A 15,606-nucleotide genomic window follows, 5' to 3' on the forward strand; every position below is an offset into this window, starting at 1 on the left:
AAAATTTAAGCAGTTACTAGGCTGATAGGTTAAGAAACAAATCTTTTGTTCTTGTGGTTTTGGATTAATAATAAGCATGAATATATATCCTATATTCTATTGCTTCCCTTCTGCTCTGGGGCAGACTGCACGCTCCTTCCAAACAGGAAAACTGCACAGCCCACGGACTCAAATTTTTGAAAGCTGTTTTCTCCCACTCCCCCCGACCCACCCCGAACCCTCCCCTTCCTCCCTGGCCCCTCAGTTCCTGTATTAGAAAAGCCCCTCCCTCCCGCTCCCACCAGCCACCCGAGGTTAGATAGATAGTGCCGCATTCTAAGAGTCATGCATCGCCGCATGTGGAACTGCAGAGAAGGAGACGGTTGTGTGTGCGCCCCCTCCCTCCCGTCCCCTCCTTTTTGGCCCTCAGATTCCTGTGCTCTTCCCACTCTGCCCTCTCCCAGCCTCCCCCCATCCCAGACCCGTCACTGGTTGTGGACATCCTCCCTGCGGACGATCTTGTAGATGATCCAGTAGAACATGTTGAAGATGAGGAAGGCCATGGGGAAGCCTATGCGGGAGATTTTGTCAATCTTCTTGGCCCTCTGGATGAAGAGTTTTCGCATCTCCTCCGGGGACTTAGATGGCGCAGGAGGTGGGTTGGTGGTGGTGGTGTTGTTGGCGCCCTTGACCGAGATGCCGTCCTTGGCCTGAAGGCAGGCCGGGCCCATCCCATAGGCAGAGAAGTTGAAGCGGCCCTCTCCGGCCTCATCCTCCTGAAACAGATTCAACATGGGGCTCTACTTAAAATAAGACAGGGGCTGGGCACCCTCCCTGCAAGGCACTCCCCTGGGGGGCCAGGCCGTGCGCATCTGGCTCTCCCTGCCTCCATTCCAGGCTCCTGAAGGCTCTTTGGCTAGCTGGGGAGTTATGCCTTATAGAGGGGCGCCACTCACATACCAAAACAGATGCAAACCAGGGGATAGGAATGCAGCGTGGAGTCTGGAGACCTGTGTTCAGGTCTCTGCTCCATCATTTGCTGGCTGTGTGACCTTACGCAAGTCACTTCTTGGAAGACTTCCTTCCATGACTCTCAAAGAGTTTTTTAATTTCATTTTTTCCTTTAAGTGGGGATAAGATTCACTCCACTACTTCAAGGTGTTTTTCGACCGTCAGAGGTTATAGATGAGCGGATACTCTGAACGCTGTTTTGTTAGAAATCCAGGGGACAGTTTGGAGAGATCCCCTGCTTTGCCTCTGTTGCCTCCTTGCCCTCTCCCACCCACTCCATCCCCCAGTTAATGTCTTCTGTGCGTAGGTTGGGGGAGGGAGTGAATGGCCCAGGAGGGAGCAAGGGCTGTGGGCCTCACCTCCACTCACAAGCCAGGGCACCACAGCTGCTTCTTACCTCCATGTTCCTGTATCCCTGGCAGGTGTGACCTCAGACATACCTCTGGATTTTTATCACGTTATCATTCAAGCCCTTCATCATTTGGCTCCAACTTACCTTTGCAGATTTCCCCCCTCCCCCACCCTATGCTCTGCACCCCTGCCTGTTGTGTTGCATGTTCCCCCCTCCCTGCCTCATGCTCACTACCCAAATGTCTGCTCCCCTGAGCCTCCTCGCTTTTTCTGTTCCTCATCTGGATCGTGGAGACACTCTTGTCTGCGCTCATCATGTCCGGCTCTGTGGTCCTTCCTTGTGAGCTCTGAGGCACGCTGAGAGTCTCAGCTGGGCTGCTGATTCAGTGTGTGGCTCTGGGGGGTTTATGGGCTCACTCTGCCATCCTAGAGAGCGAGAGCTCTTCGGGTAGCCTCCCTGTCTTCTGCTTGTTCCTGTGAGGGGCAGGGCCAGCAGAGAGCAGGAAATGGAGCCCAGGGGCCCCAGTGCCTGTCCAGCTCTGCGCCTGCCACTCCATCCTGGGTCCCCATCTGGGCTTGTTGTGATGACGTCTAGCCTAGTTTCCCTCCTGCCTCCCATCTCCCCCCCCGCCCCCTCCAACCCATCTGGGTTGTTATGGCATAAATCTTACTGGTCGTCTTTTGCTTAGAACTTTTTAATAGGCTGCCACTGACTTGAGGATAATTAAAACTTTTACATGGTGACAAGGCCTTAGATGACTTGGGCAGTCCTGTCTGCGTATCTCCGTTGGGCACTTGGGCATTCTGTGCTCCAGCCACTCTGTGATATTTCCAGCTCTTGGAAAGTGCTGCACTCCTCTTTCACTCTGGCCTCTGGGAAGGTGGGTCTCTCTGCTGGAGCGCTCTCCCAGCCCCACCCCTGCTTCCATCTCCTTCTCTTTCCCTGAACTAATTCCTACTCAGAGGCCTTCCCTGAGCCCAAGGATAGGCTAGGTGTCCCTGCTGTGTGCTCCATAAACTCCCTCTACACCCCTCCCTCTTTTTCCTTTTTTGTATTTTAAAGCCCTTATCACATTGTTTTCCTTGATTAATGTCTGTCTCTTCCATTAGACTGTAAACTCCATGAAGTCAGAGGCAAAGTCTGTCATGAATATATTTCCTGGGCAGAAGTTCAAAACTCTGCCAATGTTTGTTGACTAAACGTTTACTTGTATACCCTCTCCAATCCCAGCTTCCCCACCTCCCAGCCTTTTTTTAAAATTTAAATGCGGTTGTATTCCTAGCGCCAGGAGGATTTTTTTTTTTAATTGGAGCATAGTTGCTTTACAATGTTGTGTTAGTTTCTGCCGTACAGCAAAGTGAATCAGCTACACATATGCATATATCCCCTCTTTTTTGGATTTCCTTCCCATTCAGGTCACCACAGAGCATAGAGTAGAGTTCCCTGTACTGTACAGTAGGTTCTCATTAGCTATCTATTTTATGCACAGTAGTCTGTATATGTCAATCCCAATCTCCCAGTTCATCCCACTCCCAACCTTCCCCCCTTGGTATCCATACGTTTGCTAGCACCAGGAGGATTTGACACATATGATGAATGCTCAAGAAATCTTGTGCAAATGACTGAATCTGGTCCAACACCCGTGTTGCACAAGTGAGGGAAAGAAGATGGGCTCCAGTGCCTGGCAGATCAGTGCTCAACCAATACTTGTCTATAAGGAGGACAACTAGAGGGTTTGTGCCAGAGCCGAGGAGAGGAGTTGGGGGAGGCTGGCCAGCTCCGACTCTGTTGCTTATCAGTATAAATAGCCCCCCCCCCCCCCCACCCCGCTGTGGTGGAGTGGGTGGGAGTGGGTGCTTGAAAATGTTTTCTCGCTGGGCTCCAGGTATGCAGGGGGTGGCCCAGGTTAACTCTCTGTATAGCTTTGGAAAGTTATTCTTTGCCTTCTTCATCTATTAAGCATGAGAGGGGATGGGATGGGGGTGTGGAGGCCTCATCTGGTGAGGAGATGACCAATTTCACATTGTATCCAGGAGAAAGGAAATTCCCTAGAAATGACTGGACCAAAGCTTGCTATTCCTATTTGAGCCAGTAGATGGCAGGAAATGAATGCCCAACTGCACCTGGGGCTGCGTGGGGCTGGAGCAGGGGAAATCTGATAGTTACTCTAGAGCCCAGGGAAGTTGGTAGTGTGCCTGCCCAGTCAGGCTCACAGAGGTTTCCTAATAATCTGAGTAATGAGGCTGGCCAGGAAATTCGAGGACCAGATGCTTTCTGCCCAGCAAATGAGGTAACATGGGAAGATAGAGGGAGATGAGGAGCCTGGCCAAGATCACAGGCTCCGAGAAACTCGGGCATATAAGCGAGTTCCTCTTCACTCCCATCTGGGGCTTAAAATCCCCCTAGGGCTCTGCGGTCCCAGCTTGTACACTGCCAGTGTACAGGCCGCATCCAGAGGGCCTTACTCCAAGGAACCTCTTCTTTATGGTGAGCCCGATTCTGTGTCCTTGTAGTTTCTGACATTTGTGCCAAGTTGGGAGCCCATGGGCACAAGGAAGGTCACGCTAATTCAGATGCACACCAGGGGCCAGGCAGGAGGAGAGCGTGATGAAGTGAGCCTGGGGCTGTGGAATGCATTCCCTACCTACAGGCATTTGCAGTGCGCCTGTACCACGTGGGATGTGAATCCAGCGGGACCAGAGGCTGCAATGTTTTGAGTGAAACTAGAAGTGTGACTTTTGAATGCAGGCACTTTCTTCCAGATTTTTAAGACACTGCTTAAAAACGGAAAGATATTTGCGTGGCAAATTTGACCTTCTAGGTACTAGTTTTTGACCTCCGCCTTGGGATGAATCTTAGTTTCTATTTAAGGTCTAATAAATGCAGGACTATTTTTATCTGCTTCGGGATGGAAACACTGATGAACAGATAAGCAGCAGCTGGTGGTATATGGTCAGTGTTTTGAGAATAGCCATGGGTCCTGGAAGGCCGCCTTGCCTTTGCCATCAGTGGCTCCATGAGCCTGGTAACTTGCCCCTCCTCTTTGTTGTCACCTCACAGGAGGAGTGGACCAGATGCTCTCTTGAGAGCGCTTCCAGCACCAGCGTGCTGTGAGAGAATGAGGAAGGAACCGAGCAGAGGAATCTGATCAAATCTGCATAGTGGCCTTATGCACACTTTACCTGGCCAGAGGTAAAACAAAGCTTCTGTTTTCCTCTAGTGTATAAAACTGGTAGGCATTTGGCAAGGGTGCAGGCAGCCTTTGGAAGTACTGTAGGCCCTGCATATTACATATCTGCAAGGAGCTTCATTCACATTTTCGTCTCTGTAAACGCTGCCCCCTGGAGTTGTGCAGGGCACAGTCTGGTGGACTGGTGCCAGTCAAATATTTTGGACATAGTCTTCCCAAATAACTGTCTCTGCAACACATTTTTGAACTTCTCTTAGCAGAGGGAAATGCAGAAAACGCTAGCCTATGGGGGAGAAAGGGAAAATAAAAAGTAAATCCCAGAGATAGTTGTGTTTGGTCAGTTCCTTGTTTAGACTACGTTAAGAGTCAGAGGCTAGGTATCTGGTGGACAGTAATGGAAGGACTAAAACTAGGGTCTTTCAAGAAGTCCTGTCTGGCTCGCTGCACCCAAGATGGTTTCCTCTTCCAGCGCAGGTTATATCCTAACTCCCATGGGCATCTTCTGTCTCGGAACGTCTGCCTGCCGCCTGCGGTTAACTGCTAGAAGTTAATTGAATCAGATTGCTGATGTTTAAGAAACATACTGAGGGAAATCTGTGCCTATGGAATCATTTTAATCCCTGGCACTTGTGTGGCAGGAACAAAACTTAAAGCTACTTTGGCATCTGATTTCATCTTCACCAGAGTCCCCCATTATACCCACTTAGTCCATTTTACAGATGGAGAAGCTGGGCCCCAAAAGAGGCTAGCTGAAAATCACATACCAAAGAGGCAGAGTCCTTTGTCACAGCACCTTGTAACTCGGTAGACAGCTATTTTCTGTAGGTCAACCTAAAGCAGCTAGGCCTTGGTGTGTGGCAGGTATGTGGTGTGTGGCCTGTATGAGCCCAGAGTGTATGAGCCCCTGGTTGTCCTTATCCATTGCTGGAAACACTTCCAAGTAACCTCTCTGACTGGCAGGTCTCCTCTTTTTTCATTAGGTTTTTTTTATCCCTTTGTCCATTTGTTCAACAAATGCCTATTGCGTGTTCACTATCTATCAGGCCTTGTGTTACGCACCAGGGATGTAGCACTGAGCAAGAGGAGACAGGGTCTCTGCCCTGAGGGAGCTTATCATTCAGTGGACGATGCGCAGTAAACAATCACATGATTGAATGCATAATTATAACTCAAGATAAATGTTCAGAAGGAAAGAAACCGAGTTCAACTAGAGTATGGTTTTCGCTGGCATAAACAGTGTCTTTGTGCAAATTAGAAGAAAGGCATCCGCCTCTTGGGGTGTATGAATCGAGATCCCTTCCTCTGGCTGATGGAGTCCACGCCAGGGCAGGATTTAGAGAAGAGCACCTCCTTGGCTGGGGGTCCTTGTAGGATACAACCTGCATGACCATACTTAACAGGCTGGCATACGCACCTCGGTACAGGACCTAACCTTGACTTAGGATATCAAGGAAAGATGCCTCAGCCGAGGACTGGAAAATGAGTGGGTTCATACCAGGCAGAGTGCGCTGGAAGAGCAACCCAGGAGGAGAGAACCAGACGCCTAACGTCCTGTGCGTATGCTTGAGGAACTATGGAAAAAGCCAGTGTAGGTGGTGCTCAGAGAGCAAAGGAGGAAGTGATGTGAAGATGAGGCTGGAGAGAAAAGCAGCTTCTCTGATCCGCAGGAGAAAGGTGTCCTGGGGAAGTAGTTATGGACCAGGAAGGATGTGGAGCCAGTTTTCTCCCACAGGCTGTATGCTCTCCAGTGGCGCTTGTTGGTTGGGACACACACAACCTCTGAATTAACAGAGGTTGGTGACTTTTCAGAGGTGGTGTGCCAAGTATTTCTTTATTCAGTTCCTCATAAGGTGAGAGGATCCACTCTGAGGGAGAATCTTGCTGGATGCCCTTTTCTTGGAAGTAGGAAACAAAGGTCTGGAAACTGGACATTCTACTCTAAGATCTCACCTTTTGTGGTGCAAATCCCTTCTGGAATCAGGCCCATTGAAATATTTTCCACCCTGTAGAAAACACCAACAGATACCCCCTCTGCCTGCCATGCTTTGGGTTTATAGCTAGTTTCTATCTTGACACCGTCAGTGTTTGCTCCCTCAGTTCTGTCTTCAGGTGTAACCTGATAGTGTTACTATCTGCCTATAGACCCAGTCGGCATTGTTTATGGGAGGGGAAGCTAGGACTTCCAGAACTTTGACCCCTATTTTGTGCGGGCTTTACCCACTGAGAAGGGTGGTCCAGTGAAACAAGTATCACAAGACAGGGTTGCCTGGCACTCTTCCGTTTGCCGCCAGCAGCGAGCCAAAGGCCTACCTTGTGATGTCTTCGCTTCCTCCTGAATCGGAGCAGCTCTTTGTGCTGCCGAGATACAAAGTTGACAGCGGCGTACTCGAGCAGGGCTGAGAACACGAAGAGCAGGCACACGGCCATCCAAATGTCAATGGCTTTCACATAGGACACCTGGGGCGGAGGTGGGGGGAAGAGCACAGGGAAGTGAGGAGAGAACAGAGTGAAGTCTTGAGTACCAAGGAATGTTTTCTGCTCGTTAGGACCCCCTCCCCCATCACTCACTCACTCACTGCTGTCCTCTCTCAGCTGGGATATTAGGGTGGAGGGTGCAGAGGGAAACAGAAGAGAAATGCATCAAGAAGACTGGACAGAATATTGGGGAAAAAAGAACATGGTGCCTAGAAGAGCACTAAAGAGAGGGGGACAGTGTGTCTAGCATTATTGTTCAGTGGAACAGAATGTGGTATTTAGACTAAAGCTCTAAATAGGAAGAGAATTTGTACCTAGGGTTAAAAGTAAGTAGAGGATGTCAGTGCGAATGGCAGAGTAAGATCTTCAAAAACTCTCTCTCCCCATAAAAGCAACTATCAAAAACGGTCAGAACCAACTTTTTTTCAGAACTCTGTTAATTAATCAAAGTCTAACAGCAATCCCGTAAGCATTTATTTAAGAAAATCAACTGGATCTCAGTAAGAACATCAAGCTTCATGGCATTAAAGAACCCCCAGCTTTATTGAGATATAATTCACATATCATACACATTTAAAGTGTACAATTCAAAGGTTTTATACATTCACAGATATGTGCAGTCATCATCACAGTCAATTTTAGAACATCTTCATCACCTCAAAAAGAAACCTGCTATCTTTTAGCTATCATTTCCTTATTCCCTCAGTTGTCTTCCTCCAGTCCTGGACATTTCATATGAATGGAATCATACAATTTGTGGCCTTTTGTGACTGGGTTCTTTCACTTAGCATAATGTTTTCAAGATTCATTCATATGGTAGCATGTGTCAGTATTTTATTCTTTTTTTATGGCCAAATAATATTCCATTGTATGGATATAACACATATTGTTGATCCATTTATCAGTTGATGGACAGTTGGGCTGTTTCTACCTTTTGGTTATTATGAGTAAAGCTGCTATGAACATTGGTGTGTAAGCTTTTGTGTGGATGTATGTTTTTATTTCCCTTGGGGCTTTGTGGTGTTTTAAGCTGCCCTATTCCCATCCTCTCATCCCCAGCTCTGTGCTAGCTTTGAAATCCAACAGCCTGCAAGCATGGTGAACACGAGTATCCTGACAGCCGCTGCATGGGGCAGAACAGAGTAGGAGCTTCTTTAAAGCTGCATTCTCAGGGAATTGTTATTGACCAGTTTTGTGGTTCTCGGAGAGACCCGGCTCACAAGGCTGTCTTTATTTGACCTGACTTGGAGCTGGTCCAGTGTGAACAGCCTTTTCCTTGAGGGCATTTGTTGAAAACAATCATCAGCAAGTGTTGAACATTACATCAGCCCCAGGCAGTTGGTAACAGTTGAGGCAAACAATAGGTTGAGCAAAAAGTATAAAAGGAAAATCTGGGGAATGAGCTGTCCATAGAGGGCTTTAGGAAGCTATGATATATTCCTGGGAATCTATGCACATTCTTAGGCCTGTTTGTATGCTCAGGGAAGACCTGAGAAGGCTCTTAGCACTCAACTCTGAATAAACAGGAAGTAAAGGCTAAGGCAAAGTTGTAAACTGCTTGGCTGAGTGTTGAAAGTACACACAGAGCCCCTAGGCAAAGGCTGGGAGATGTATAGGGTTCAGGCATTTAAGGAAATCTCTTAAATTCTTAGCTAACCACTAAGCTAACTGTAGAGACTTCAGTGGCCCCACACAGCAAAGAATACAGACATTACAGAATTAGTTCTGTAAAGTTACTAAACAAACAAACAACAACAAATCCTGAGGAGGGAGGAGAATCTGATTTCCAGAGATGCCACATTGTATAATGTAAAATGTGTAATTTTCAACAACAAATCTAATAAGACATACAAAGAAACAAGAACATACGGCGAATGCAATGGACTGAATGTTTGTGTCCTCCCAAAATTCATATGTTGAAATCCGACTCCCAATGCAATGGTATTTGGCAATGAAGCCATTGGGAAGTAATTAGGTCATGAGAATGGAGCCCTCATGCATGGGATTAGTGCCTTTATAAAAAGAGTCCAGAGAGCTAGCTAGCATACTCTCTTTCTGCCATGTGAGGATACAACAGTAAGTCAGCAGTTTGCAACTGGAAGAGGATCCTCACCAGAACCAGACTATGTTTGACACTCAGATCGCAGACTTCAAGCCTCCAGAACTGTGAGAAATAAATTTATGTCATTTATGAGCCACCCAGTCTATGGTACTTTGTTATAGAAGCCTGGATTGACTAAGTCAGGCCCATACATAGGAAAAAAAGCAGTCAAAAGAAGCTGTGCCTGGGCTTCCCTGGTGGCACAGTGGTTGAGAATCTGCCTGCCGCTGTAGGGGACACGGGTTTGAGCCCCGGTCTGGGAGGATCCCACATGCCGCGGAGCGGCTGGGCCCGTGAGCCACACTACTGAGCCTGCACGTCTGGAGCCTGTGCTCTGCAACAAGAGAGGCCGCGATAGCGAGAGGCCTGCACACCATGATGAAGAGTGGCCCTCTCTTGCCGCAACTAGATAAAGCCCTTGGACAGAAACGAAGACCCAACACAGCCAAAAGTAAAAAAAAAAAAAAAAAAGCTGTGCCTGAGGAAACCCAGATGTTGGACTTAACAGACAAAGACTTTAAATCAGTTACATTTTTACTATGTTCAAACAACTGAAAGAAACCTTGTCTACACAACTAAAGTATGAGAGGGAATTCCCTGGCCGTCCAATGGTTAAGACTCTGCGTTTCCACTGCAGGGGCCACAGGTTCAATCCCTGGTCAGGGAACTAAGATCCCACAAGCTGGGCACCCTGGCCGAAAAAAAAGTGTGACAACAAAGTCTCACCAAGTAGAGCATGAAATAGAAGTTACAAAAAAGAACCAAATAGAAATTCTGGAGTTAAAAAGTAAAATAACTGAACTGAAAATTTTACTAGAGAGGATAACAGCATATCTGAGTAGACAGAAGAAAGAATTAGTGAATCGGAATAAGAATCAATGAACTTGAGGTTATCCTGTTTGAGGAACAGAATGAAGAAAAGTTAACAGAGCCTCAGAGACATGCGGGGAACCATCAAGTGCACTAACGTATGTTTGATGGGTATTTCAGAAGAAGAGGAGCGAGAAAGAGGCAGAATATTTGAAGAAATAATGGCAAATATTTCCCCAAATTTGATGAAAAACACTAATGTACACATCTAAGAAACACAATATACTCCAAGCAAGATAAACTCAAAGAGATCCACACCTAGACATACCATAATCAAACTGTCAGAAGCCAAAGAAAAAGAATCTTGAAAGCAGAAAGAGAGAAGCAATGCATCATGTACAAGGTATCCTCAATAAGATTAACAGCTGATTTCTCTTTAGAAACCATGGGGTCTAGAAAGCAGTGGGATGAAATTAAAGATGACCTGAATAAATGGGAAGACATCCTGTGTTCATGGATTGAAAGACTTAATATTATTAAGATGGCAGTACTCCCCAAATTCCTATATGGACTCAATGCATTTTTAACTAAAATTCCTTTTTACTGTTGTTGCAGAAATTGACAAGCTGATCTTAAAATTTATATTCATGTTCATATGGAAATGCAGGTGACCCAGAATAGCCAAAACAATCTTTAAAAAGAACAAAGTTGAAGGACTCACACTCCCCAACTTCAAAACTCACTATAAAGCTATGGTAATCAAGAGAGTGATACTGACATAAAGATAAATATACTTACCAATGGAATAGAATTTAGAGTCCAGAAATAAATCCATACATCTATGGCCAATTGATTTTTGAGGAGAATATAAATTCAGTGGAGGGAAAGAATAGTCTTTTCAACAAATGGTGCTGGGATAACTGGATATCCACATGCAAAAGAATGATATCTCTCCATATACCATATACAAAAATAAACAAAAATGGATCGAAACCCTGTATTTAGAGCTAAACTATAAAACTCTTAGAAGAAAATGTATGTGTAAATCTTCATGATCTTGGATTAGGTATTAGTTTCTTAAGTACGATACCAAAAGCACAAGCAACAACAAAGTATAAATTAGACTTCATCAAAATTATAAACTTTTGTGCATAAAGAACTATCAAGTAAAAAGACAACCCACAGAATGGGAGAAAATATATGCAAATCACATATCTCATAAGGGTTTTAAATCCACAATACACAAAGAGCTATTACAACACAACAATAAAAAGGGAAATACCCCAATTAAAAAGCAGGGCAAGAGATTTGAATAGATTCTCCAAAGAAGATACAGAAATGGTCGATAAACACATGAAAAGATGCTCAACATTATTAGTTATTCAGAAAATGCAAATCAAAACTACAGTGAGATACCACTTCACTTCTATTAAGATATTGATAATCAAAGAGATAGAATAACAAGCGTTAACGAGAACGTGGAGAAATTGGAACTTTGGCAGGATTATAAAATGGTGTAGCCACTCTGGAAAATAGTTTGGCAGTTCCTCAAAAAGTTTAGCATATAATTACATATGACCCAACAATTCCACTCTTAGGTAGTATATACTTATAAGGGTTGAAAACATATGTCCACACAAAAACTTGTACACAGATGTTCATAGCAGCATTATTTAAAATAGGCAAAAATGGCATAACCCAAATGTCCATCAACTGATGAATAGATAAACAAAATGTGAAATATCCATACAATAGAATATTATTCATCCATAAAAAGAAATGAAGTAGTGATGCATTCTACAACATAAACCTTGAAAATATTATGCTAAATGAAAGAAGCCAGTCATAAAAGTACACATATTGTGTGATTCCCCTTAGCAGAAATGACTAGGATAGGCAAATTCATAGAGGTAGAAAGTGGATTAGTGGTTGCCAGGGGCTGGTGGGAGCGGAGAACAAGGAGTGACTGTTGATGAATATGGGGGTTTCTTTGTGGGGTGATGAAATGTTCTGGAATTAGACAGCGCTGAGGGTGTACAACTTTGTGAATATATTAAATGCCACTGAATTTTATGCTTTAAAAAAAGCAAAGGGGGAAGAATGTCAGGTTGAGTGTAATAGCAAACGAAGCCCAATATCAAGTCTAGTGTTAACAATGAGTGGAGTAGAATGTTGAGTCTCGTGAGGGGGAATGTGGCATCAACTATTAATAGAGAGTGGAGCAGCATGTTGAGCCTAACATAAGGAACAGGAAGCAGAATATTACTCCTTCTGTTGCAAATGAACAGAGCAGAAAGTGTTGTCCGTTGGTGACAGTAAACAGAATTTGGTTTCAAGCTTTTACAGTAAATGTAGCAGAATGAAAAGTCTAGCGTTAATAGTGCAAAGGGCAGATGGTTGAGTTTTCTCGTGAGGATGAATAGAGGAGAGAGTGGTGTCTAGTGTAGATGGCAAGTGGAGTAGAATGTCATGTCTCACATTAAAAGTTAATGGTAGAGGGACTTTCCTGGTAGCACAGTGGTTAAGAATCCGCCTGCTAATGCAGGGGACACAGGCTCGAGCCCTGGTCCAGGAAGATCCCACATGCTGTGGGGCAACTAAACCCGTGCACCACAACTACTGAGCCTGCGCTCTAGAGCCCACGAGCCACAAGTACTGAGCCCATGTGCCACGACTACTGAAGCCCACACGCCTAGAACCCATGCTCCACAACAGAGAAGCCGCCACAATGAGAAGCCGGTGCACCGCAAGGAAGAGTAGACCCCGCTCACCGCAACTAGAGAAAGCCCATGCGCAGCAACAAAGACCCAATGCAGCCAAAACAAAAAAAAAAGAAGAGTTCATGGAAGAGTCATGTCATGAAAAACAAAAAACAGTGAGGAGACTGTTCTAGATTAAAAGAGCAAGTGTATGCAGTATGAATGTTTATTGGATCCATGTCCATTGATGACAGTTTTTGGACAATTGGGAAATTTTAAAGGTTCTATATTAGATGAAATTATGGAATTATTTCTAATTCATTAATACTTATTCAATTAATGTTAATTTTTTAGATGTGATAATATCATTGTGATCGTTATTCCTTATTTAGAGGTGAATTGTCATGTCTGTAACCTTCAAATAATGCAGCAAAAGTTGCATCTATCTATCTACTTACCTACCTACCTACCTACCTATAAATAGAGATAATGTAAATGTGGCAAAACGATAACAATTGGCATGGAGGTGAAGGCTTTTAGGGTGTTTGTTGTATATTCTTACAACTTTTTCTGTATCAAAACAATGTTAAGTGCAGTACTGCATTGGAAATGGTGCAGAATGTTGCACTTAACATGAAGCTGAAGGGAGCAGAGTATGGCATCTGGCATTAACAGTAGAGCAGAGTGTTGTGTCTAGTGATGAGTGAGTAATGGGGAATGTGGCTCCAGTGACTGTAGTGAATGTAGCACCTAGCACACAGCACCTAGCATTAAAAGAGAGTAAAGCAGAATGAGGCATCAAGAGTTCATATGACAGAAATCTCTTGCATTCCTATACACGAATGATGAAAAATCTGAAATAAAAATTAAGGAAACACTCGCATTTCCCATTGCAACAAGAAGAATAAAATACCTAGGAGTAAACCTACCTAAGGAGACAAAAGGCCTGTATGCAAAAAAATGTAAGACACTGATCAAAGAAATTAAAGATGATACAAACAAATGGAGAGATATACCATGTTCTTGGTTTGGAAGAATCAACATTGTGAAAATGACTATACTACCCAAAGCAATCTACAGATTCAATGGAATCCCTATGAAACTACCAATGGCATTTTTCACAGAACTAGAACAAAAAATTTCACAATTTGTATGGAAACACAAAAGACCCCGAACAGCCAAAGCAATTTTGAGAAAGAAAAACGGAGCTGGAGGAATCAGGCTCCCGGACTTCAGACTATACTACAAAACTACAGTAATCAAGACAATATGGTACTGGCACAAAAACAGAAATATAGATCAGTGGAACAGAGTAGAAAGCCCAGAGATAAATCCACGCACCTATGGTCACCTTATCTTTGATAAAGGAGGCAAGAATATACAGTGGAGAAAAGACAGCCTCTTCAATAAGTGGTGCTGGGAAAACTGGACAGCTACATATAAAAGAATGAAATTAGAACACTCCCTAACATCATACACAAAAATAAACTCAAAATGGATTAAAGACCTAAATGTAAGGCCAGACACTATAAAACTCTTAGAGGAAAACATAGGCAGAACACTCCATGACATAAATCACAAGCAAGACCCTTATTGACCCACCTCCTAGAGAAATGGAAATAAAAACAAAAATAAACAAATGGGACCGAATGAAACTTAAAACCTTTTGCATAGCAAAGGAAACCATAAACAAGATGAAAAGACAACCCTCCGAATGGGAGAAGATATTTACAAACGAAGCAACTGACAAAGGATTAATCTCCAAAATATACAAGTAGCTCATGTAGCTCAATATCAAAAAGCAAACAACTCAATCCAAAAATGGGCAGAAGACCTAAATAGACATTTCTCCAAAGAAGATATACAGATTGCCAACAAACACATGAAAGGATGCTCAACATCACTAATCATTAGACAGATGCAAATCAAAACTACAATGAGGTATCACCTCACACCAGTCAGAATGGCCATCATCAAAAAATCTACAAACAATAAATGCTGGAGAGGGTGTGGAGAAAAGGGAACACTCTTGCACTTTTGGTGGGAGTGTCAATTGATACAGCCACTATGGAGAACAGTATGGAGGTTCCTCAAAAAACTAAAAATAGAACTACCATATGATCCAGCAATCCCACTACTGGACATATACCCTTAGAAAGCCATAATTCAAAGAGTCATGTACCACAATGTTCATTGCAGCTCTATTTACAATGGCCAGGACATGGACGCAACCTAAGTGCCCATCGACAGATGAATGGATAAAGAAGATGTGGCACATATATACAATGGAATATTACTCAGCCATAAAAAGAAATGAAATTGAGTTATCTGTAGTCAGGTGGATGGACCTAGAGACTGTCGTACAGAGTGGAGTAAGTCAGGAAGAGAAAAATACTGTATGCTAACACATACATATGGAATCTAAAAAAAAAAAAAAAGGTTCTGAAGAACCTAGGGGCAGGACAGGAATAAAGACTCAGACATAGAGAATGGACTTGAGGACACGGGGAGGGGGAAGGGTAAACTGGGACGAAGTGAGAGAGTGGCATGGACATATATACACTACCAAATGTAAAATAGATAGCTAGTGGGAAGCAGCCACATAGCATAGGGAGATCAGCTCTGTGCTTTGTGTCCACCTAGAGGGGTGGGATAGGGAAGATGGGAGGGAGACGCAAGATGGAGGGGATATGGGTATATCTGTATACATATAGCTGATTCACTTTGTTGTACAGCAGAAACTAGCACAACATTGTAAAGCAATTATACTCCAATAAAGATATTTTAAAATTTTTTGAAAAAAGGAGGAGATATGGGGATATATGTATATGTGTAGCTGATTCACTTTGTTATAAAGCAGAAACTAACACACCATTGTAAAGCAATTATACTCCAATAAAGATGTTAAAAAAAAAAAAACACGAAATAGTGACTAATTCCTTCTGCTCGCCTTGTCTCAGGCAGGGAAGGGAGATGTGTGTCCTCCTTA

General features: G+C 44.0%; 1 protein-coding gene across 1 annotated transcript in view; it reads right to left on the reverse strand.

Moving 5' to 3' along the window:
- Positions 1–305: 305 nt before the first annotated feature.
- Positions 306–15,606, reverse strand: part of GLRA1 (glycine receptor alpha 1) — an 81,683-nt gene continuing 66,382 nt past the window's right edge. Inside the window, exons 8-9 of the mRNA XM_065873893.1 lie at positions 6,843–6,989; positions 306–779 (exon numbers count right to left, since the gene is read on the reverse strand). Coding sequence (XP_065729965.1) covers positions 465–779; positions 6,843–6,989 — 462 coding nt within the window. The 3' untranslated portion in view covers positions 306–464. The remainder of the gene's footprint in view (positions 780–6,842; positions 6,990–15,606) is intronic.

Source organism: Phocoena phocoena, chromosome 3, assembly GCF_963924675.1.
Source record: "Phocoena phocoena chromosome 3, mPhoPho1.1, whole genome shotgun sequence".
NCBI classification, from domain to species: domain Eukaryota; kingdom Metazoa; phylum Chordata; class Mammalia; order Artiodactyla; family Phocoenidae; genus Phocoena; species Phocoena phocoena.